Genomic DNA, 24,686 nt, shown 5'->3' on the forward strand with positions numbered 1-24,686 from the left:
TTAATAAAAGAAAAATGTACCTAAGGAAAATATTAACAGCAGCAGCAGTGAGGGCTTAGTGTTGCTATTTTGAAAAACGGGTTTATTTAATCCATCCAGACCAGTGTTCAAAAATAATATTCCTACAAAAGTCACTACTCATTACACAATTTTCATAATAAAATGCAGTTACTTCAAGTCTTCTGACTTCAGCTGTCTTGAGATGCCTCCAGCGGTCCGTGACACTGACTCCCCGATGGATTAAAGCTCCAATGCAGGTTTCACGTCAGTCCACGGGATGTCTGACAAGGCTCTGTTTGAAGGAAACGCTTGGAGATGAAACACTATGCACCACATTTAAAAGGAGGAAAGCTCCTATTACAGCTCCTGCAAATGTTTCCTACGATATACTGTGCAGGACACATACAGTACACACACTGCATATAGAAAAAGAAAAACATCCTCCTCAGAGTCAGGCACTACAATTCTGAGGAGTGCTTTGAGTGGATATTCAGATTAAGTGCTACGACCATCCTTATGCAATGATATCTTCATCAAGACCGTGCAGTAAAAATACACTTAACATGTAATAACTATGACTTGAGTGAAAGAATTAACACTTCATGTGTCAGTGATCCCTCTTTGCATTACTCAGTGAACTTGCGAATGCATTTAGACAGAGGAACTGTTGGTACGGTTAGTAATGCTTTTCTCATTTATTCAACAGTTGTTACATTGTAAGTCTCGTGCCTCTGCTTTGAAAAGAATGCAATGTAAAGTAGTTGAGAAAATAAATACACATACAGCACACACAGAGATATAACTTAGTACCGATGATAAAAAAGTAAAGTCCCTGCTCAATATTGTATTTCGCACAAACAACATTGAGCCGAACAGTCAGTGTGTTTCAATAAACAAAACAGTATTGCACTTGAAGATACAAATCCATTAAGTGTTTTGCCTACACTTGCAGACAGACCACAGTCCTGTCCTTCAAACTGCACATTAATTTATTATAGCCGTGTAGTCACTTGGGGTCACAGGTGAAGAGAAGGCCTCCGACACCCATGAGAAAGTTGGACATGTCCACTTTGGAATGTGTTCACTGCAAGAGTTCAGTCCATCGCTTGTCGAAGAATCTCCTCATCCTGTGGCCGGCTCGTCCGATTTCAGAGTCATCTTCGTTAAATCTCTCACAGTTATCGAAAACCAGGTTCACGTCGATGATGAATGTCTCCAAGTTTAAATACCTGTAACGATTAGAAATGGGTTTAATTTCAACTCATGAGCACTGTCCGAGTCATAAAATGTAAAATTAGGAATAAGATATGTTATGAAAACATCCTAAAAATCTTAAAAACTACAACAACACATACTGGTTACTGGTTAGCTTCTCCTTGATGGTGGAGAAGTCCATCGGTTTCTTGATGACTTTTCTGTATCCAGGAACAGCTCTGTGGTTGACTGGGGTGAGAAAAGGCCAGGCATCCTGATGGGCCTCCAGCTCAGTCAGCAGCACTCTGCAGGGAACAAAGAGCAGACACAGCTGAGCTTTTTGCATTGCAAATATATGACTTTTCACTACAACGGTCTGATTTGTTTATCCTTTAGTGATTTAAAATGTGAATTCTATTATAAAAATGTGTCACAGGAGCCTAATAATTTTAAACAATGACATAAGCTATATTAACAAGCTTCTAGGATCTAATTGCACAGTAAGTATATGCATGTGCGTACCGGCATATTCCCAGCTCATCTTTGTGTGTTTTGGCTTTTTTTGCACAGTAGATTGGGCTGTCAAACTTGGCCTGGGAGCTGGGTGGGCTGTTGTCTGCTTTCCTCTTTTTGACCTCCTTGGTACCTTTCTTTGGCACATTGTTGCTTCTGGCATCCTCCTCACTGATGAGCTCTCCATCCACAGATGGCTTAATGCTTCGTTTTCCCTCGACGCTTTCCTTCCCTCCTCCAGCTGTTCGGCTCTGCTGCTTCCTGCTGTGAGGGTATTGACCGCTTTCCTGTATGAAAGAACACGCAGAGGACTGTGGAGCCACATTAAACATCACACAGGTAGATAGATATGAACAGAGAGCTGAAAAATGAATAGCAAAAAACCCAGAACAACAACACACACACACAAAAAAGAATATTGGCTCTATGATCAATCCCTCAGGGGACGCTGATGTACCTTTGACTCACAAGCTGGACAAAACCAGTCCCCATCAGGCACTGTATTGATCTTGGGTTTATGGCAGTAAGTGTGGCAGCCTCTATCACAGCCATCACAGAGTAAGAGCAGCTCTTCATTATCTCCTTTTTGACAGAACTGGCAGTGCTGGAAACAACAGCAACAAACAGTGCAGGCAAATGAGCATCCCTCTTTAAAAATTGTAATAGATTACCCCAACTGGTTTAATTAAAGCTAAAACAAATTAGTGAGATACTGAAAAAGATTATAAAAATTAGTGATTTATTGTGAATGAGATATATAACTGCTACCAAATCTTTCCTGCATTTAAACCTTCTCCAGAGCTTTAACCAGCTATCTGTGCCATCCTGCGTTGGTATCCTTGACTGTTTTTAAGAAGGCTTGCATATTTTTAAATTAGTTTTCTTGAAACTGAATCAGAAGCTATGCAGCTTATAAGACTGCATGGTGACTCTTATTATATGTGATCAAATAAGGTAAACAAATCTGTGATGAAGAGAGAGAGAGAAACGTGCAGTGAAATCAGGTGACACTAACCACTTTCATGATGGCTCGTTCCCAGGCAATGGATTTCTGCAGCTGCTGAATGCAGAGTGACAGCTGAGCTGAGCTGCGGACTTGACCGAGGGATTTGCGCCACAGTCTCATCCCAGGAGCCACCTCCTCCTCACTGCTTAAAAGGTCACGGAAAGTAAGACCACTTGTAAAATTAACTGAGAAACATGAGAACAAGTCAATTGTACAAAAAAAAAAAAAGTTGCAAGTTCTTCTTTCTGGTGTCCTGAATCTTGCATTGTTATTTTCTACTTCTAATACAAAGACAGGCAAGGTGGCCTGTGTCTGACAGGTGGTATTTTAAGATCTCGTAAAGTACCTTCGCTCAATGTTCCTCTCCAGTTCTGCCAGCCTGGTGACCGCTATGTCAAGGGGATTGTTGGGCTGCCGCACCATAGAGCCAGGAACATCTTCTTGACTGGCGTCTCTCTCTCTTTTGTTTTCCTGAGCCAGGGAAGAGAAGGGCTTGTGCTCATGATAGACCAGATCCTTACTGTCCGACTGGGGCTCAGGGTGCATCCAACCCTGACAGAGATATCAGGGAAATATGGCCATCACAACACCTTATTTTAATCACACAGGTATATATATTAAAGAAAATTTCAATGGCCTTTCCAAGGAAATAATTAGAATAAACACTGAGGTTTTCTAAACAGCTGAAATGCTCGTCACTACCTTGACCTGCAGGCTGGCGGAGATGACTTTCCTCTCCAGAGCTTCAACCTGTCGCAGCAGGCGAATGTCCACCTCCATGGCCTTCTCCTCAACACACCAGCTCTCCACTGCCTCCTTGCTTACCTCCTGCTTTTCCATCCCTGTCACACCAATAGCTGCCACCAAATATGTATTAAAACATTAAAGCAAACTGCTTTCTAAGGAACGCTTTTAAAAAAGAAATTCCATAGCCAAATGTGTCACATCACATTAAAAACTCAAATAACAATACTTTTAAAAATCATGAAATGCTGAATGTCTGCTGAATCTCAAAGGAAATGTGAACCCACCATCTTTGCTGTTCTCACAGAGCTTGGTCATATGCTCCATGTGTTTTTGGATCTGTTTCTGCAAGGCCTTCTCTCTGATGCCCCGGCAATGGAGGGTCTTGACCAGACTGTGCAGGTTCTCCATGTCAGACACACTCCACCAGCCATGCAGCATTTCTGGAAACACACACAAATTGGAGAAGTGACTGTGCTTTTCAATTTTAGCAACATTTGTTTGTTCGACTGACAATCGCCACGGCATATTCTGTTGCTGTCTGGGCAATAGATATGTTCAGTCCAGCATATCTGATTTGTGCATACTGGCAGCGTGCCTTTCTTACCCTCTGGGATGGGCCGAGGATAAGGGTAGTCTTGGGTTTTGGCCCCCTCTATGGCAGCATATGAGGCACAAGTGGACTTGTCACTTGGGGACTCTGAGGTCTCGCACTTGTTGATAGAGTTATTTTCCAGAAAAGAGGCCTCATTTCCATGACCCTCTGCATGCTGTGAAGCTAGATCCACCATAGGGGGTAGAGGTGTGCCAGAGAAGGGCAGGCTGGGACTTGCCACTGAGCTAGACATGTCATGCTGTGTCAGTCTGCCTTCACGAATGCCAGACTTTACTTGCTGAGAATAAAAATGCATACACTCAGAATTATGATCAGATTACAGTTTTATTCCAATGCCACATGCATGGTCCAACAAAGGAAAAATTGTGATGTAATATGGACTAATTCTTGCAACACTTTTATCAGCGCTCTAAAAACACATGAACTGATCCTTCTATCTGAGATGGAGATTATTATTGCATTATTGTTATCCACCAACCTGAAAGATAGGCAATTCTGTGTTACTGATCCCAGGAGTAGTGTTGTAGCCATCTGTAGCTGAGGGATTAGTGGAGAGGAAAGAGGGGGATTTGGTTCTGATGGGTTGTGGAGAAGAGGAGGAAACTGGTGGACTGGAACCAGAGGTCACTGAGGACTCGTCGCAGGGAGAGCGAGGAAATAGGCTAAACCACTGGCTGCTTTTTTCAGTCAGTGTCTTGGACAGCTGGTCATAATGAAGGCTGGACTGAGGACTCTGGGTCACCCAGTGAATGCTTTTCAGCTGAGTAGCACTGAGCAGAAATGGCACCGCAGTGTCCAATTTATCCATCAGACCCTGCTGAGTAGGGACTATCTGTGAGGCAGGATACGAAGGATAAGAAGCAGTGGTGGGAACTTTAAAAGAATGACTGTTCTGTGTATTGATGTCTGAATCTTGACCCATTTTGCCTACTTCTAGAAGTTTGCTGAGCTTAGATAAAGAGCCAGGTTTTTGGAGGAAGAGATTGTCTTTGTCCTGCTGGCTAGCTGTATCATTGTCTGTGCTCTGTGTGGAGCTGGAGACCACCGGCTTTGTCTGTTCCAACTGCTCCCCTTTTACTCTGATCACCTCAGTAGCCCACTGTCTTCTTCTCTCCTCCTCCTCCACTTCACAGCCTAAGTAACATAAAATGAAAATAATGTCAAAAACAAAAAAGAAATCAGTAAGGATTTTGATCCTAAACACACTAAACAACGACCAAAGGAGACATCGGTTTTGTTTTGCACCTTCACTGCTCTCAGTGCCTTCAACAAAAATGCCACTGCACTGTGGAAGGACCCAGTAGCGCCGCTTGTATCTGTCCTGGCCAATCATCACAGAGCGCAGTAAGTGGGAGGAGTCAAACAGCTTCTGTCTAATTTGACTCTGTTGCTAGAGAGACACAAAGTTCAGGACGTTATTAACCCACTCACACAGAGCCTGGGAGTGGTAACAGAGAGAAAAAAACATTATGAAGGCCACATTTTACTACACTAAGCACACAAAATTCCAATTGCATGTGTGAATTTCAACAGGACTCTTCTAATTTGTAACCACAAACCAAGTGTACAAGGAGACCCGTGTTCTAATAGGAAACTAAAGGATAATTTATGAAAATTGTTTTGTTGCTCAGTACTTATCTTACTAACAGAGTTTTGCTTATGTTGCTTATGAGTCATTGCTGTGTTAAGTTTGAATCACTGAACATGTTTGAAGTTCAGTGGTCGATGCTGTGCACTTCATGCTGGTTTGTTATAATAGATCCTCATATTACATCTTATTTCTGGCAAACAAATCAGCCAAAATATGAGAATAAAATGCATCATGTGACTGTTAAGTACTCAAAATATTAATCTGTAAATTGTAACCAATTATTTCCTGGGTTCACCTAGTAGCATTTCAACCATTCAGTGTAGTTAAACGCTACCTTGATGTGTGCACATCTTTTTATTATTATTTTTCTACCACTCCTGGGTACTTTACGTTCATGAGTAATTCTTGAGATTGGGGTTTCATTTACCTTGTATGTTTTCTCAATCTGTTTCTCAAGTTCCTCGATGCTGGCAGAGCGTACACTGTCATCCTACATGAAAAAAAAAAAGCGGACTATTGCCATAATCAGCACAGATTTAGTCAAGTTTACAGCATTATGTTTCCACTGACCTCCTCTTCACATATGTCTGTTTTCTTTCCTCTTTTTCCACCTGCTTCTTCTTCCTCCTCCTCCTCGTCATCTCTTTGGTCTTCACTGTCATCGTCCTCATCTTCCTCTTCTTCACTGTCCCCTTCTTTCCTCTTGGATTTGTTTTGAACACTGGCGAGCACAAAGGCATGGTTGTTCTCTCCTGCCCAACTGTTGTCTTTCTTCCCCGTCTTCTTGGTGTGGATACTCCTCAGTCTTTCAAAAAAAAAGAAAAAAAATGAAAAAAAAAAAAACAACAACATAGGAAAAAAAGTAAGTGCTGGTCACAAAATGTCCAAGTGCATGCACAAGAATCTTTGAACAACAGCCGAAATCACGTATACTTACTTCCGAAGCTTTCCCTCAACAACCCACTTATCCTTCCTCAGGTTGGTCATATAATCTATGTTTTTGTCGATCTCACTGAAAAACATCAAAAAAAAAAAATGTCGAAACTGACATTTCGGTGACCTTTTTGTGCAAGAGGATGAGGCATTTTCAATGCATTGCAGTGTGCACCAGATGTGCTTCAAAGTGTAGAGCTAATAAAAAATTGATGCCACGTAGTTTGATGCAACCTTGTGAAACTGTCAATCAGGCCACGATTTGTCATATTCCTTTTAATACTTCAGCTATTCCATTAAAACTGAAGACTCCATGAATAAAACAAGCCTGAACGTTCCACTCTCAGGCACAGAAAGAAAATTAACACACACTCGTCTGGCTGAGTGGTGCGACACAAACAACCTGCTGCTTAACACTGAGAAGACCAAGGAGCTCATCGTGGACTACAGGAGGAATGCCGACCCACGTCCACCCATCTACATTAAGGGGACGGCTGTGAAGCGTGTGAGCAGCTTCAAGTTCCTGGGAGTTCACATCTCCGAGGATCTCATCTGGACGACCAACTGCTCCAAGCTGGTCAAGAAGGCTCATCAGCGCCTCTTCTGCTTGAGGACTCTGAGGAAGAAACACCTGTCCTCAGACATCCAGGTGAACTTCTATCGCTGCACCATCGAGAGCATCCTGACCAACTGTATAACAGTCTGGTACGGGAACTGCTTTGCCTCGGACCGGAAGGCGTTGCAGAGGGTCGTGAAAACTGCCCAATGCATCGCCGGAGCACCACTTCCTGCCATAAAGGACATTTACAGGAAGCGGTGTCTGAAAAGGGCTGGGACAATCATCAAAGACCCCAGTCACCCATCACATGGACTCTTCACCCTCTTGCCCTCTGGGAGGTGCTACAGGAGCCTCCGGACTAAGACCACCAGGTACCGGAACAGCTTCTTCCCCACAGCTGTCAGACTCCTGAACTCTGCCTCCTGACATCTGACCTACGTTAACACATGGACTGGACATACACACACCCACAACCACCTACACACACAATGGACAACTGTACCCTCATACACACAATAATAACATGCATGTACAGCCACTACATACTTACAGTTATAGCATATTCATAACATACTTCATACCATGTACATTATAACATACCATAATAGACCCATTTCTATAATATACTCACATATCGATATTATTGCTAATATATATTTGTAATATATCTATATCATGGCTAAAGCACTTCTGGATGGATGCAAACTGCATTTCGTTGCCTTGTACCTGTGACATGTGCAATGACAATAAAGTTGAATTCTATTCTATTCTATTCTATAAGATGCAAACCCTTAAAGGAAGCATTTACTTCAATGGTTATTAAGTTTACTATTTATGATTATTATTATTTTTTTTTTTTTAGGTGGGGTGAAATGAAAACACTGACATCATGAATTTCAGTTGGAGGCAGGGCACTCACCTGATCACAGCCTTACTGCAGCAAAGCTCATTTACCAGGAATGCTAAAACAGAGGCCTTCTGTGACGGACTGTGGGCTTGGAAAGGCTTAGTCCTGAGGCTAAAAGCCAGCATGGCCACCTCTTTCTGTTCAGAGTGACCCTCCATGTAGATCTGCAGAATCTCAGACACATTGTCCCGGTTGATCTCCACATTAGTCAAGTGGTCCCCCAAGATGGTTTTGCTCTTTAAAAAAAATGAAATAAAAACAAAATCAGTAAGCTTACATAAGACTTCCTTTTTATGTTCTGTAGCCTTACGCAAAAAAAAAAAAAAAAATCACAATATTGTAGGTGTCTGATAGAAAACTGTCCTTTCAAGCAATTATCCCTTCCTGATGTTAAGTGCTTAAGTGTCTCACAGGATGTGTCACATCTGGGATGTGCAGATTATTAAGACACACTCTGTATATCTCTCTTGGCATGCACACAACAGCTTCTTAGGAGAACATTTAAGTACAGTCAATCAAAGAAATGTTTATATCCAACTACACAATAATGTGGAATGGTCTGGGGAGGAATTAAATTTGTGATTTAAAACTAAAATGGGGCATAAGTACAATAATTACCCACCTAAAGACTTTAGATCTCTGAAGTTAAAAACACATATGGAGCAAATAGCTTGGGTCTTGTTTACAAGGTAAGCTGCTGCCAACATTTCCTTATACATTTATACGTGTCTACTGTCACTGCTGTCAATTCTTTAGTTATTACAGCTCACTCAGCATTGTAATAACCAAATCAGTGAGAATGCAATATTTAAAAATCAGAAACACCACATTTTAAAGGGACACAGTAGCATGTCTGTGCTGTATGTCTGTGTGTGTTATTTACACCACAGGAAGCGTTTACACTTCCAAAAATCCAAACTGCAATTACAACAACAGATTCACCTTGTGACCTGCAGGTACCCCAGGATCACACACAGCTGCAGAGAGCATGGTCACCAACAGGTCCTGGACCTTTTCCATATTTTCCCCAATGTTCAGTAACCCTTCTTGAAGGTCACCTATAGTGAGCGGGTCTGAATTTAAATCCAGTCCCAGCACCTTTCCAAAGCTGTGCAGAAACTGCAAAACTATCAGGCAGTTAGAGAAGGTGCTTCCTGCTAATACCAGACCAGGGATACGGGACAACTCTGGAAGAGGCTGTAAAGAAATGCAAATAAAAATTTAAAGTATGATAAAACCTACACAGAAATTATACACAAAACTATACAACTATAATAGTTACTGGATTGCAGTTTATAAAACATTATTGCAAACTGCTCTGATTTTGAAATTAAAAATGGGGTGCATGTTCCAAGACATATTTTAGTGAAGGACTAGTTTGAACACTTGGTCAGTGTTATAACACGAGGAGCCACACAGTGGCACTGTTTTAACCCTTTTCAGATGCTTTAAATTATCTTAAACATCTGTTTTGTTACAGATTGTGAAACAATTATACCATAAATCACCAAAAGCAGTTCTAATCTTTAAGGATGTGCACAGCTCCAATGATTATACTGGTTGATAACTATATCAAAATAATCACTGGACTGGTGGGAAATCTGATCTTTCAGACAAATGGACACTATTTAAGACGGATATATGAACTCTTATTTCTATTTGACAACATCTCAGCCAACATTAACACAGAGTGTGTATACCTTATGATCCGCTAAACACATGTCCTCATTTGGCTTCTTCAGCTCCTTTGCTTTTTCCAGTTCTAGTCTTCTGAGCTCCAGTTTCCTTTCCTTGTTCAACTGTTTCTCATCTTTCTTTTCTTTTTTCAGACGTTCCTTCTCCTAAAGGAAAGTTAAATCCTTACAAACAATATACTTATATTTACACTGATTTATAAAGTGAAGAACAAAAAAGAAAAGAAAAAAGAAATGCTTTTAGGATCACCATGTGCTTTCTTGTACTGTGTACTGCATTACTGAATGAATGAATTTATAATTTTATTTTCATGTCTGGTCATTTACATGGCCAGTTCCTCATGAAATTATTCAGTCATAAACAGACCGCACATGATGTTCCACGAGATGCTCAACAAAACAACAAGCACAAACACAATCCAACAAACACATGAGTCTAAGAATGAAATTTATTTTATTCTTCACCTCTTATATTCAGTCACACCTCATGTTATGTGCACACAGAGGGACCACAACACCATATTCAACAGATTTCCTCAACCCATCTTTGTGTGCAGTTAGTCTAACACAGCATTTACACGTCTCCACATCCTTCTTCTTAAGAACATGTCTATTCTGACAGGAGTGGCCTCTTCCAGGATGATAACACTCTCAGCCACAAGTCAAAAAGGGTTACTAAATAATTTAACCATGATGTAGACCACATGGTAAGGCCTTCAACAGATCTCAAAATAACGGGACACCTGTGAGAGATTGTGCACTATTATTTGAAACGATCAGAAGAAACTGGAAATAAAGGGTTTTTTTTATTTATTTTTTATTTCTCTAAAAGAAGAACAGATTTTGGGAATCGGTGGCAAAACTAACTTTTGTTTTAAAGCCCTTCTGGCGTTATGTGATACTAGGGGTGCAACAATACTCGTATCGATATTGAACCGTTCGATACAGTGCTTTCAGTTCGGTACGCATATGTATCAAACAATAAATTTTTTTTAATTTATTTGATCAACTTTTCTTCTGACGATGCTGTCTGTGTTGAGAGCTCAGTGGATCTGCGTTCGACTACTCCGCCTAGGCTGCACTGTCGAGCGCAGATCCACTGAGCGCAGGGCAAGCTAGCAAGACAGAAGCTAAACTCCTTGCAACATGGCAAATTGAACCTCCTGCACCCTCATTCAGATGTGGCCTTTGGAACTATTTTGGTCTTCATGTGAAGTATGACCCTGATGGTAAGCGCGTCATGGACAAAAGTAAAACAGTATGTCGGATGTGCCATGCAATGCTCAATTACATGGGTGGGAACTACTGCGTTAGCGCAGTTTGCCCGTTAACGTGTTGATGCCGTCCAGCCCCAGGCACGGGGCGATCCGCGGTAGCTCGTTAACGGAGATTTGCCGTGTTGTGGCGTTAACGTCATTTCAGATTAACGCTGTCAGCACTAGTGGGAACAAAATGAATATGACTGCACATTTACACCGACATCATCCTAGTGCAAAGACAAGTGGAAGCAGACAAAAACAACAAGCACGCATGCTACAAACTTTACCCGAGTCATTTAGACAGCCGTTAGCACATGATTCTCCTTATGGGGACCTGATATGTTTAATATGCTGCTGAGAATTTAGCCCAGAAGAAGCGTATAGTATAGCTTTTATTTGGAAAGAGCCATTTCTCTGTAATAAACTCTCTTTTCCAAAGATGAGTGATTTCTCGATCAGATAGATTCATTATTTTATCCCTTTGTTGTTTCAGCAACATTAAATGTAAAAACTGTACGTTTGAGTTAAAATATATATTTATAATTTTAATAAATGACAAATTAAAAAAGCATGAACATCTTTCTGTATCGAAAAAATATCGAACCGTGACACCAAAGTATCGAACCGAACCGTGAATTTTGTGTATCGTTGCACGCCTATGCCCCTGTACATATGGTACTATGTCCCATCATAGCAGACTGCTGAACTTTCCTTGTTTCACTCATCCTTCCTTCAGCAAGTCTGCAAAAACAAGCTGTGATACATCAGCAGTTACTCACCTCCGCCTTCTTGCGGGCCTCGACAGCCTTCATGAGTATCATGTGCTGCCTGCGCCTTTCCCTCTCCTGGTAGAACACAGACGCGCAGATTATATCATTTTCAAAGAAAGACATTTGTTCACAGATGTCATTCCTGATGACACGCACAAAGACGTCACAGTCGGCGCGTGTTGCACATTGTATGGAACGGTTAAACAAAATGGGACACGGCGATAAACAAAAAGCAAATGAGGGCAGTGATGCATACGCAAAGCATAAGCTCAGTGTTAGACACAGCCATTACAAAATTAATCTGAGCGTGTTGGCGAGAAGCAGGCTGAGAGTTTTAACCGCAAGCAGCAGATATTGTTTTGCAGCGACGAGCAAAATAATGAATGCATCTCCACTAAACTGATGAACCACATCATATTAAAGTACCAAGACATCATGGAGATTATATATTATTATTGCTGCATATCTATACAATCATATACGCATAAAGAGGACGAAAGCAGACACATGACATCGTTTCAAAACAAACAGTGCAATAGAAATATTTATTAGAGTGTGTTGCATTCATTCGTGATCATTCTGGGCATATAATGGATGTGTGTATCTGAGAGATCAATAGTGCAGACATAAGCGGTGCACTGTACTGGAAAAGCCATGCAGACGGATGTTGTTTGACTACAGCAAAAACTAGGAGTTAACCATTGTTGCGATGGCAGCCATATAACACAACACATTCACAATACGTTGTCAAAACACACAGAAGCATACTCATACCATATCTAGTCTATGTCTCTCCAACTCCTGGCAGAAAGAGTTGTCAAAATATTAAGAAACAGAAAAATTACACATTACAAAAAAATTTAAACTAATATAAGAAATTTCCAACACGTGTGACTTAGGCAACAATACCTGGTGCTTCAGTATGACGGCTTGTAGTCTTCGCATCTCCCTCTCCTTTACAAACAAAATTAGTTCAAGTGGAAAGGAAACATAACACACACGTAATCATGTGTTCATTTATACATGCGTGTGGAATGCAGTGCTTTTTAAACTACAGGGCAAAAACCAAAAACATTACGTAAGCAGCAACAGACGTTCAAATCAAAACAAAGGTTAGCTCATTAACCTCCTCTCACCTTGTTACGTTTCTCAGCTTCCAGTATCCTGGCACTCGCCGCCGCTTCCCTTTTTTTTCTTTTTTCCTGCAAGCGCAAAACAGACCCGATGCACTCATTCAAGCACAAACAAACGATGGTATTAACTGAAGCAAACCTTTGAGATATCTATCAAATGCTTTTGACTAATATATTGACTCATTTTCAACTAAGATATCACACAGAGAAAACTTTAAAACTGAGTGATTTCCTTGTTACATCCAAGATTGCCGTTTGTCAGTCTACTTAAAGCCAGCGGCTCCCTGATAATATCAAATCTAACAGACTGAAATCTTGAGCAATGAGATAATTATTTCCTCCCATTAAGACTGAAAGACAAAATGGCAGTGGTTATTATTAAACACCAGCAGGCAGTGAGAATAAATTAAGCAAAATTTCTATCAGTAATTATAGCCCCAATGAAATCCTGTTAAGAGCCACTTGCCAAGCGTGTCAACTGAAATTTGATTTATGAAGGCTAAAATATTCACAGCTTCTATTAGTGAGGGAATGCAAAGTAGGTATTTCACCTAGCCACGGTAAACTCTGGTCCACCTCTTTCTTAATGAAATACTGTATTTTGCATTAAGCTCCAGCATGGTCTGAGGAGATTTTCATATTCAATGGCACTTTTTGCAAAAAACCAATTAAGCATTAGTCACATGTACTGACTAAAAGTAGGACCACATAATTTAGGAATAGCCTTTGGTTGCTTTTTTTTCTTCCTATAAATCCTATCAACAGCAGAGAGGAAGTGTTTAAGAATGTTTCTGCAATAACTTTCAGGACAAACCTCAAGAATTTGCTGTGCACGGAGTTCTTTCTCCATACGAATTTGCTGAATGCGCTTGATCTTCTCCTGGTAAAAGGATGAGGGCGAGATCAAATGAATTAACTATTAAGTCATGCATGTTATAGAGCGGTGGAGGGGAGCACGGTGCGGGGGTGAAGACGTACAGTGGCTCTATGCAGATGAGAAAGGTGCAGCATTGTGGAGAACAGCAACTTTCTTGTACGGTTTCAAAGCTATTCAAGTGTGCTTAAAACCTTTTCACCTTGGAGTGTGTAAAGAGCAGAGTGGCTCAAGCTCTGCGTGGAAAATTAAACATAAATCCTTACTTGCTGTTTAAGAATCTTCAGCTGTTCCCTCTTTTTCCTCCTCTCCTCAGCAGCCATTATTGCTGAAAAACACACGAAAATCTGGTCTGCACAAAGCACGTCATCTAGTGTTACAAATGAGTCTGATTTGACGACAGAAGTTTACCTTGTTGTTTCTTTGCCTCCTTTGTGGCTTGCGCTATAGCCTGTTTCTCTAGTTTTCTCATCATTTTGATCTGAGCTGCCTGTCGTGCTATTTCTGCAACATGATGAAATATGAAGCATGAAATCACACATGCCGTAAGGTCCTCAAAATATTAGAAAAACCTGACCTACACATACCTGCCAAATCACTCTAAACAACCTACAGAGACAATGCCTGTTTTTGTGACAAGCTAACTGGAGAATTTAAACACTGCCATAAATGCAAACAACAGAGTAGGCTGATTTTAAAGGTGTAATCACAACTGGAAGTTTAGGTCGGAGACTAAGAGTCAAAGCCATTTGTGGCTGTCCAATAAGACAACAAATCTTGTTGACAGCAAATCAAACAGCAAAACACTCGATATGTCTTTAAGCATGAAGTAGGAACAGTTAACAGGTTTATAAAGGCATATAAATACAGACAAAGCCTACTGTTTTTAAACAAAATTTTTGATGTGAAGCCTGCCTCGATCACAAGATTTTCAAGCATTTTTTAACACCTGAAATTTTAATCTGTCAAATATAAGACAAATGGTCCAAAAAGATGGACAAATTGAGGAAATGCAGGACTGTTGCCATCCATCCCAGGCATGAGAGCCTTGCGAAGATCACACCGAGATCAAAACACGCAATCCCTGAAAGCAGTAAAAAGTAAAAAGCAGTCGAAGGGTAACAGGCAATACCAGCAGAAAACCACAAATGAAACCACTGGACACCAATAAAAACACAGCAGTGCAAAAAGCTTAACTGGATGCTTCACATTTCTTAGTGTATATTCTGTGTAGAAAAGGCACAACTGAGACAAAAATGTCTCAGTTTTTTGTCACAATTGAGACAAAAATGTCTCAGTTGTGGCAAAAAAAAATTTTTTTGCACGTTACCAATGTTTGGAGGACCAAATGCCATTGTACACTCCCAAATGTGAAACATGGTGAAGGGAGCAATGTAGTTTGAAAGCTGTTCCGCTACCTCAACTGGAAAAAGGAAGATCAAGGCACTTAAGTAAATCAACCAGAGACTGAATGGAAAAGAACCATGTTCATATTTTGGAAAGCCATGTCAGAGTCCTGATCTCAACCCAGCTGAGATGCTGTGACATGAACTGATCAATCAGAAAATGCTGATGAACTCTAACAGTTCTGCAGGCAGGAATGGTCAAACTTCATCCTCACTGTTCTGGAACTAAGCTACAAGAAAACATGATGGAGGCCTTTGCACCTAAAGGACATTTTCCAAATTAAGACATTCAAAGTTTACCCACTTCTTCCAGCTTGCACTGACTTTAAAACAACTTCTAATGCTAATAGTTATTATCAGTAACATGGAAAGCTGCATGGAAAACTAAATTATAGTTAAAGTCTAACTAAATTATCAAACTCTGAAGTTAATTAAAATTACTGTGAAGAAATTTCTGATAAGAATTCTGGGTTCCCAAAAGGTTATCAATGATTTCTGAGTCCCCTGGCAGTCTAAAGCCCACCTTTAACAGGTGCCATGGAAACATTTTTCCATGTTAACTGACCTTGAGCTTCCAGCTTACGAAGTAACTTGGGATCAGAGACATCTTGGAAGTTATTTTCACCACCATTTAGAGGATAAGGTTTCCACTGTATAGCCCCAGTGCTATCACCTGTCGGCTGGTGCTCAGACTTTGTGCGCCGGCTGCGCCTCCCATCCATCGCTATGATGCTGGGAGCAATCTCATCCTCAGCCAGTAGGAACCACTGTAAACCCTGGGTAATTTGAAGTAGATACAAGCAGAAGGATAAAAATGGCTAGCTTAGCGCTATAAAATCCACATACAGGGTCATTTTGATTTTAGTCCATTTCTATAACCTTCCAAAGATGCTGGGTTTAAAAATGCGACTTTCACATAAATTTATTTGTGATTTTCTGATTAGCTGAAATGTTCTGCAAAATCAGCACTGAGAGGCTAAAATTAACAAAAGCTACTAACTGTACACCAAAGATTGCACATATAATAATCACTGTTGTTACTGTGAGCTCACGTCTGTAAGAAACGAACATGAAAAGGTAGAAGCCTTTACCTCAGGCCCTTCTCTGGCTTCATAGAAATCCCCAACTTTAATTTTTGTACTAAAGCTGAAGTTGTCTCGTGAGATTTCAGTTATTCCATTCCTGATTAAGTACTGAAGACAAAAGAATAACACACACTAATTAATCCATAGGTAGGAACCACCAAACATTACATAATCCTTCAACAGTCTGATTAGTACATGCAATCATTAAAAGCTCTAAATCCACTTCTCAGAAAATACCACTACCTTCACTACATCAGGATACTGTCGGAGCTTTTTCCCACACGGTGCAAAGTAAGCCACCTCGCCTTGCAGACGCCCCGCTACGGTCCTGATGCGTGTCTCTCTCTGCCACCTGAATGGAAAAAACAAAACAAAAAGACACCAAGTAAAACATAGTTAATATAGAATTGATGCTCACAGTGTAGTCTGTGGCCTTGTTGTTCACCAGAGTGTAAATAAATGGTCACTGGCTAGCCCGGCAGTTCCCTTGAGCTCCACTGGACTACAGCTTACAGAAAACACATGTAGGATCGTATCCCAGACAGCAAAACTAGGCTGAAATATAGCTTTGCGGCCTCTGCTTCCTGTGAACCTGGTAATGAAAAACATCCCTACAAGATGAAAGGCTGTCCTCGTTCAAGCCTGCAGAATTTGTGGGCAGGGAGCTGCTAATGTTGCATGCCTGTTTTGAGGCTGGATGCAATTAAACCCCAACTGCTGTCCAACTGACAGGCCTCATTTAATTTCCATCCCACTATGATGTATTACTCACAAAGTCCCCAAAGGAGAGAAGGTATATTTTTGTGGTCTGCTTCTATTTGGACATTGATGAAGATGTCACCGCATTCAAATCTGGAAGGGTTTTTTTGAGTACCAGCTGCAGTCTTTACCCCACGATTACCACTTTAATCTCCAGTGTGTCTTGTTTACACAAGTCAGCAAAATCTTAAAAGCGAATTAGACAAATAACATGGTAAAGGAGAGAATGATTTGTTAAATGAAAAAATATGTCATATTAATTTAGGTTTAACTGAAAAACTCTAATATTTAACCGATGTGGCAGACCTGCAAATATAACTGCACTGTCTGTTGGTGCCCATACTGTGCATTTTAAACTGCTCCACCAAGAAAAAGTTAGCTGCAGCTGATGTGCGAAAGGTCACTTTTCAGCCATCAGTGAGCTGACATTTTACTTTAACACCTACAGCCTAAACACCGACACTACAGCAAATATGACACTGGGAACAAATTGGGCATGGTCAGAATATCAAACCTTTATCTGGCTCTTTTGATACAAAGTGCAGGCTCAAACTCTCACCCAAACTCAAGAGGCAATCGCAGAACTCTCTCATCCGTAACCCTCCTCCTCCTTCCCGATCCTAGAAAACAGGAGAAATGACTCAGCGCTTTTCTCGCCTTCTGAGGGACCTGAGCAGACCCGCAAACCCGCCATCCGTTAAACTATAAATCCTGCTTCAAGGAGACATTTGATGCCTGTTGTGGCTAACGGTTTTCAGTATTAAACTACAGTCCGCATGTGGGTATCGATACGCAACACCACGCAAAACGGCATTTTAATGTTTTGTAGGAGGGTGCAAACCTCACAGATGCCCCAGTGGTTCAGCAGTACAAGTAGCATATGCAGTATTGAGTAAAATATGCTATATTTTTACTTTACAAGTTTGTTGACAAGATCGTTAATTATATTTTACTTCAAAATGCGTCATCTCCTCTCACTGAAGCCTGAATTGTAGGTGAGTTTCATATCAAATTGATATTTCATCTGGATTATGGATTTATTATTTATTACCTGGCTGCGAAGCAAATGTGAAGGGTGGTGATGGTGCACTTTGTTTGCCCATTGCTCCGGTGCTGGTGGTGGGGCTGAAAAAACTACTATGTAGACTTGGAGGTTTGGTAATCTGGCTGTTGAGCAGGGATGGGGTGGCTGAGAGGCTCGAGGAGGACTTTTGAGTAGACAATGAGGTTTGAGCTAGTTTCAGAGGACTTCTTTCTGCATCGCTATCTGCTTCTGTCTCAACGGACTCCTTGACATCATCCTCAAAGGCATCAGAGTCGCTCCCCAGGATGCTCTCTGACTCTGTGGGGGATTCCAGTGTGCCACATACAGAGAGAGATAAATTATTACCTAATTAACAGTCCACACACATTCAAGCCACACTGAGCACAGCTAATTTCCAGGACCTACCTCATATTTCACAGCTTCTATCAGCAATAAAGTATGATCATGTTATTCTTTATTTAATTAAAAGACAGGTCTAATTAATCTAACCTGAAAAACTGCTCCCAGAATCTTCATCCTCATCATCGTAATCGTCCCCTAAAGAGTCGTCCGAGTTTTTGCTGCTGTGGATATCAGGCTCACTGCCTCTGACCAAATCTACAGGCAGACAGGATGTGTTGGTTCTGGTGAGGCTCTTTCCCGAATGCACCGTCTGGGTAGTTTTCCTTGATCTGGGTTCCGATGAAGCAGAAGTCTTAAGAGGGGAGGCGGAGCTGTCCAACATTTCCTTGGCACCAGTGCTCAAGTTGATAGGCATGGAGCAGGGAGGACTGGTGGCAGCTAAGAGAGGCTTGCTGTTGGGGGTGCTGCTCTGGATGCGGGGCTTAGTGATGAGGGCCAGAGGGGCATCCTGAACTGCACCGTTGATCGCTCCGTTAGGATAAAGGTTCAGGAACATGTTGCTACTGCTGATGTGGAGAGAAAACAGCTCACTGATACGACTATAATTCAGGTGGTGTCAGCAACAGTGAAGTGGACGCTTAATTGTGATTTTCTGTTTTTGTTTTCTTTTTGTTTTTACCAGCTTTGGCTCTTTGGTCGCTGAGAGAAAACTTGCTTCACAGAATCCGTGGAATTGAGGGGCTTTATAAATAAAAAAATAAAAAGGAGCACACACAAAAAGGAGGAAATAATTACACCAACTGTCACTCATATTACACTGCTGTGGGCTGTAAATTAAGGAATTTAAGGTGTAATAAGTGACAGTAACAATGAAGAGATGGCTCGAGCCTGTCAGAAACAATGAAGAAACCCGGGCGGCTATGGGAAAAATATTTTCAAATTGTTTGGCTTACAGCCATCATGAGACATTAGCTGTCATCTTCTATTTGTTGCCATTGTCAAAATCTGGCAATCAAAAGCATGCATTTAATGTACAGCCATCATCCGAATTAAAACCCCTCTTGTTACAGATTGCTACATTTCCCTCCTTCTTAGGATAGTGACAATAACAGAGTCCTGCAAAAGAGGCCGATTTCTCTCTCTTGATAATAAACAGCCCAAAGCATAACAGAGCTAATTGCTTGTCAGTTTTGTGAAGTATTCCCACAAGAGCTAAACACACTGTCACTTCTAGTGATGTAGTGGTCAGATGCTCACCAAGTATGATAAAAGCCCAGATAAAGGCGCGTGAGCATTTATTCTCTGTTGTGAAAGAACAAAATCATTTCATGACAGAAACCATGGTGGCTGATAAACAAATAAAAACAGGATTATGTGTGCGTGGATGCGGAGGAGGAAACGCTTTAGGCTTCATTGCTGTCATTTATTTCATGTGCTTCGATACTGTAACTCACCTGTTTCGATTTAGAAGTGTGTAAGAGTAACAGGCTTTGATCTGGGAAGTTTCCACTGCTGTCCTTCGTGTTATTGATGGGATGTCTGTGTTTGTTAGAGGGCATCAAAAATTTGGGCATATGGGACTCTCCTTTTGAGGCCAGCAGTGTTTGTGGTTTGGGTAAAGACGACGGGAAAGGAGGTTTGGGTGAACAAAGAGGTTTCAGTGGGGAACACTGAGAGAGGGACTTTTTAGTGGAGCAGAGGGCAAGAGGTTTAGGAGAAGAGGAGACAGAAGCATGCTTTGGCGAGGATGAAGGATGGAAGCGCTTTGCTGATGTTAAAGTGGCCAAATGTTTTGATGAGTTGGAGAAGGAGATGGGGCTGGGAGAAGATCTAAAAGGCAGAGGACAAGCCGCTCTCTGGGATTGTGGTAAGGGACTGTTGCTAACTGCCAGTCCTGTGGCCTGTATGACACTGGTGTGCTGCTGGCATTCCTCTTCTGAAGTCCTGGGCCTCTGGAGAAACAGTGCTGCAGACTGAAGCAGGCCAGCAGGACTGGAATAAGACTGGGGGTGATAAAAGGAAGTCAAACGAACACTGTTACAATGTCCGTCTTGAGTTGAGCTGCCATCAACTGTGCAAGGTCTCTTCTTTTTACTCTCGGGAGTGTTGTGTGTCAGCCGCTGAGTAGGAGGATGAGGCAAACAGAAGACAGAATGTCATTTCAGCTCCTACTGAGAGAGCCTCATGGTGGCAGCTCTGTCAGCTAGCACAAAGCCTAGTTTGACACCCACCAAAGAGGCAGCTAGTGACAAACCAACTACCACCTAATCAACAGAAAGCATTTTTTATTTTTCAAATACAAATTAACCTTTATTTGTTCTTACCCTAGAAACAAACTAAAGCAAGCTTTTTCACATTAATCAACTATTAGACTAAAAGGAAAATATTTTGAGAACGTTTTCAGCAAAAACTGATCTCAACGGATTTTCAGAGCTTAGCTAAACACACTGTTTACAGAGCAGTTCAAGAGACGCACTTACTTTGACTTTCTGCTTAGCTGGACTCTGTTTTTCATAACCGGACTCTTCACTGTCGCTGCTCTGATCATCATCATCTTCCTCTTCCATATCGTCAGGGTCGCTGCTGCTCTCCTCAACATCGCTGGAGCTTTCTGACTGAGACTCTGATTGGCTGCCACTCATGCTCGATGTCTCTAGTGGTCTTTTGTTGGGTTTCTTAATGGTAATAATACAAAGTCAACATTTTTTTCATTAGGTTATAGATGAGGGACTAAACAATAAACTTTTAATAGATGAAAACACTAAAGTGAGTTTGCATGGAGTGGAATACACCGCTATCAAAGGCTCTTAAGTGTTTGACCAAATATTAACCTTTTGGTTTGCTTTCTCAACGGCTTTCTGATGTAGCTGGCCCGGCTCATGACTGTTGGCTTGAGGTGTCTCCTTCTTTCCCTTTGCTAGTAATGAACTAGTGTTCATAGCAGGAGCGTTCCCAGCAGGAGAGGAAGCACTCCTGCCATTCACTGTTCCATTAACACCTAAAGAAACTGGCATTGCACATTTATTTTAGTGGACACTTATGAGAACAAGTAATATGACTCATATTACTATCAACATGTTAAGAGGACAATTAAAAGGAACAAGAAAAGTATATGAGGTTAACGACCACACAGTAATTGCACTTAACAAGGCAAGTTTTATATTAAAAGCAGTATGTAATTTGTGCATACGCTTTCCTTGTTAATCACTTTTAATTTACACGTCCTTTTTATTGCCTTTTATTGAATAATTTCTCAAGAGATCTTTTACCTGAAGGCCGTGACTGGAAATCAACAGGATCGTGGCTCTTGAAGGTTGATAAAACAAAGGGATGCAGACCTAAAAGAGGGGGGAAGAAGGCTGCAGCTGCTCTGGTTTGTGTCTCAGATGTCCGCCACCAATCTGAGTGCGAGAGAAAGACATTGTACAGTTAGGCATTAATAATCTGTTAGTGAACTAGTGGAGAACTGGATTTAACAGCCCTATTTCACAGTATTCACTTGATTCACATCCATTATCAAAATGAGAAAAATATGAAATATATATATTTTAAGCATCATTACCTGGAAAAGTACCAAGCTGTGATGGAGCAGCCAAGGCAGACAAACCGAGACATCCTAGGCCTCCAAACTCAGAGCAGCTTGAACTTGATGCGTTGAGCGCGACAGGAGAGTTGGCTAAATTCAAACCATTGGGGCTGACAGACATATTTACACATTCATCCTCCATTATTCGCAGCGAATGACCTGGAGAGCAAAGTAAACAGTTATAAGAATCACTGAATCTACTGATCACCATCCAGCTTCCTATCAAATCTTTACACGCCTACATGTTGATACAATATATTCCCAATACAGTGACTATATTGTTAAATAAAGAATGTATTACCACACATCACAATGGGCTTCATAATGACATGTAAAAGAAAAATATCCAATAGACACAGATCATATTAAATAAAAGAAAAAAAAATAACTTGAATTTACTTTTGAATTTTAGCCACTGACTTACTAAAACGAGTGACTAGAGAGTTAAAATAAAAGGATGACTAATCATCTCTGCTTGCATTGCAACAGATCTAAGCTGGAAAAAGCAGGATCAAATTAAACACAGGAGCTGCTGGTCCAGAGTCTGTATCTGGTCACAAGCGATTTAAAGAAATTACAAAGCCTTAGAAAATGAACTAGGGCTTTGTGCACCTTTGGGACTGACACAAGCATGAATAACAAACTCCCTTTTTCTTAAATCAGAATTAGCCTCTCAGTATTTAGTTAAGTGTAGACTGAAAATAAATAAATAAATAAGAGGACAAAGAACAGAACCTTGTAGTACAGTGAATACTGACAGTGGCCTAATAAGTGTTATCAGAGACAGGAACAAACTTCCATTAATCAAGAGAGAGAAATTTTATTTCTGGATAGTTGAATAACATTAAAAAAAAATTTATTCTTTGGTCTTAACCTTTGGACTTCATATGTCAACAAAGTAACAAAGTGATAAAATATTTCACCAGATTAAAAATGTAAAAAATTTCCAAAAAGAGGGCAATTTTCTTAGATATCAGTATTGAATCAGACACTTGCTCTTCCACTGTTAAATATAATAGGTGGTGCTGAATAAAATAGTTCAGAGATAAGCTCACAAACTTAGGAATGCTCGACTATAATTCTGTTCAAAGGAGTGTTGTCATCGGTGGACTTGTGATACGTACCTCCCAAAGGGGATGAGAAATCTTTGAAGGAACTCAATTTAGTTAATACTCTTAACTAGGGATGGGTACCGGTATCCGGTGCCATGATGGCACCGGTTCTGACATAAACGGTAGTAACCAGACCGAAAAGCAGCGCACATTTCGGTGCTTTATTTCGGTGCTTTTTTTTCCTGAGCTGTGATACACTTTAGATTCTAGCCAATCATTTTACATTTCAGAGGATAGTAGGCGGGTCCAGGTACGTACGTTCTTTTAGAGCAGAGCTACAGATTAAAAATGCCCAAGGAGGACCGGTCAAATGTATGGCTGTACTTCACAGCAAAATATGCAAACTCAGCAGCAACAAGTGCTTTAAGCTGATACTGTGATACTGTCAAAGGAGGTAACACCTCAAATCCGATGAAACACCTGGCGACACATAGCGTTTTTTTTAAAAGCCGAGAAATGCGCCGTATTTGATAGCTTGCTGCGAGACCTCACTCCTATCACATCTACTGCGGGTGGGTTGCCAGTTATCGGACCCGGAGCAACATCCCCCAAAAACCCGAAGAGTAGAGTCCTGGCCCCTAGCCCTGCCAGTGTAGCAGAAATGATGACGACTGATGATGGCAGCAGCAGCCGTTCTTCTCTGCGTGAGTAGCGTAATGTTGTTCGTGTGTAATTTACGTTGAGTAGGCTAACCACGTTATTACATTAATGCATGTAAGGTGAACTAGCAAACATCATCATAGCTACATGCGGCTGTCTTCTTGTTTGATGGCAGATACTCCCTTCTCCCTGGCCAAAAAGGCTAAAATGACCAAAGAAAAAGTGGAAAACAGATAAACATGAGAGGTTTTTGGATAAAGTTAGTGTTTTTTCCATTGTTTAAGCACTGCTTCCAGCCAAGAGTGATACCATATATGCCCCATAGCTGCAGAAAAGGCTAACATTGTTATCTTTTTACAAAAAAAAAAAAAAAAAAAAAAAAAAAAAAAAAAAAAAAAAAGCTGAACATGAGAGGTTTTTGGACCAATTTTGTGTTCTCCATTCTTTAAGCACCGGTTTGAGCACCGGCACCGTTTCAAAAGTACCGGTTTGGCACCGGTATCGGATAAAACCTAAACGATACCCACCCCTACTCTTAACAATGATGTGACTACAGAGGTGCGAGTGCGCTTTCAGCATTTACTGCTCAGTGCAAAATAAATTATCTGGGAAATTTCTATGCACGTTGAGTGTAAGGATGCAAAAATGAATTATTTATGAGAGTGTCTGTTCCTTATTGTGATAGCATGGTGATAGCATGACACACACACACGCACAAAAAAAACACCAAAGCCACAACTGGTTTTGCGGGCATCTTATCATGAAGGAAAAAATAATTACAAACCAGGATATGTAAATTTGCACATTATTTTGCGGTCACGGGGCATCTGACAGCTTACGCATCACTGTTGCTTAATGCATAATAGCTTTGGCCACAATTAGTATTCAGAGAAACCAAGAGATGTTGGTGGCTGCACGCACAGTGTGAGGCCGACAGACGTGTCAAATCACACAAAAT

General features: G+C 41.0%; 1 protein-coding gene across 10 annotated transcripts in view; it reads right to left on the minus strand.

Moving 5' to 3' along the window:
- Positions 1–55: 55 nt before the first annotated feature.
- The window catches only part of baz2bb (bromodomain adjacent to zinc finger domain, 2Bb), a 51,247-nt gene continuing 26,616 nt past the window's right edge, over positions 56–24,686 (minus strand). For 4 of the 10 annotated variants that reach the window (XM_084954695.1, XM_084954704.1, XM_084954694.1 and 1 more), the window contains 36 exons: positions 21,993–22,175; positions 21,700–21,831; positions 21,262–21,437; positions 20,911–21,105; positions 19,885–20,550; positions 19,110–19,171; positions 18,578–18,996; positions 18,095–18,385; positions 17,603–17,663; positions 16,528–16,636; positions 16,291–16,392; positions 15,765–15,975; positions 14,205–14,297; positions 14,060–14,121; positions 13,734–13,799; positions 12,923–12,988; positions 12,696–12,740; positions 12,561–12,587; positions 11,796–11,861; positions 9,764–9,904; positions 9,006–9,260; positions 8,076–8,299; positions 6,602–6,676; positions 6,235–6,469; positions 6,092–6,154; positions 5,319–5,463; positions 4,552–5,207; positions 4,065–4,350; positions 3,745–3,900; positions 3,416–3,570; positions 3,060–3,265; positions 2,723–2,858; positions 2,165–2,311; positions 1,717–1,994; positions 1,356–1,499; positions 56–1,229 (listed from right to left, as the gene is read on the minus strand). In XM_084954695.1, the coding sequence (XP_084810821.1) occupies positions 1,082–1,229; positions 1,356–1,499; positions 1,717–1,994; positions 2,165–2,311; positions 2,723–2,858; positions 3,060–3,265; positions 3,416–3,570; positions 3,745–3,900; positions 4,065–4,350; positions 4,552–5,207; positions 5,319–5,463; positions 6,092–6,154; positions 6,235–6,469; positions 6,602–6,676; positions 8,076–8,299; positions 9,006–9,260; positions 9,764–9,904; positions 11,796–11,861; positions 12,561–12,587; positions 12,696–12,740; positions 12,923–12,988; positions 13,734–13,799; positions 14,060–14,121; positions 14,205–14,297; positions 15,765–15,975; positions 16,291–16,392; positions 16,528–16,636; positions 17,603–17,663; positions 18,095–18,385; positions 18,578–18,996; positions 19,110–19,171; positions 19,885–20,550; positions 20,911–21,105; positions 21,262–21,437; positions 21,700–21,831; positions 21,993–22,175 (6,482 nt within the window). In that variant the 3' untranslated portion in view covers positions 56–1,081. The remainder of the gene's footprint in view (positions 1,230–1,355; positions 1,500–1,716; positions 1,995–2,164; positions 2,312–2,722; positions 2,859–3,059; positions 3,266–3,415; positions 3,571–3,744; positions 3,901–4,064; positions 4,351–4,551; positions 5,208–5,318; positions 5,464–6,091; positions 6,155–6,234; positions 6,470–6,601; positions 6,677–8,075; positions 8,300–9,005; positions 9,261–9,763; positions 9,905–11,795; positions 11,862–12,560; positions 12,588–12,695; positions 12,741–12,922; positions 12,989–13,733; positions 13,800–14,059; positions 14,122–14,204; positions 14,298–15,764; positions 15,976–16,290; positions 16,393–16,527; positions 16,637–17,602; positions 17,664–18,094; positions 18,386–18,577; positions 18,997–19,109; positions 19,172–19,884; positions 20,551–20,910; positions 21,106–21,261; positions 21,438–21,699; positions 21,832–21,992; positions 22,176–24,686) is intronic. The other 6 variants (XM_084954703.1, XM_084954698.1, XM_084954700.1 and 3 more) reach the window with 6 other exon arrangements.

Source organism: Perissodus microlepis, chromosome 16 (genome assembly GCF_051167445.1).
Source record: "Perissodus microlepis isolate ML-2025 ecotype Zambia chromosome 16, ASM5116744v1, whole genome shotgun sequence".
In the NCBI taxonomy this organism is placed as follows: domain Eukaryota; kingdom Metazoa; phylum Chordata; class Actinopteri; order Cichliformes; family Cichlidae; genus Perissodus; species Perissodus microlepis.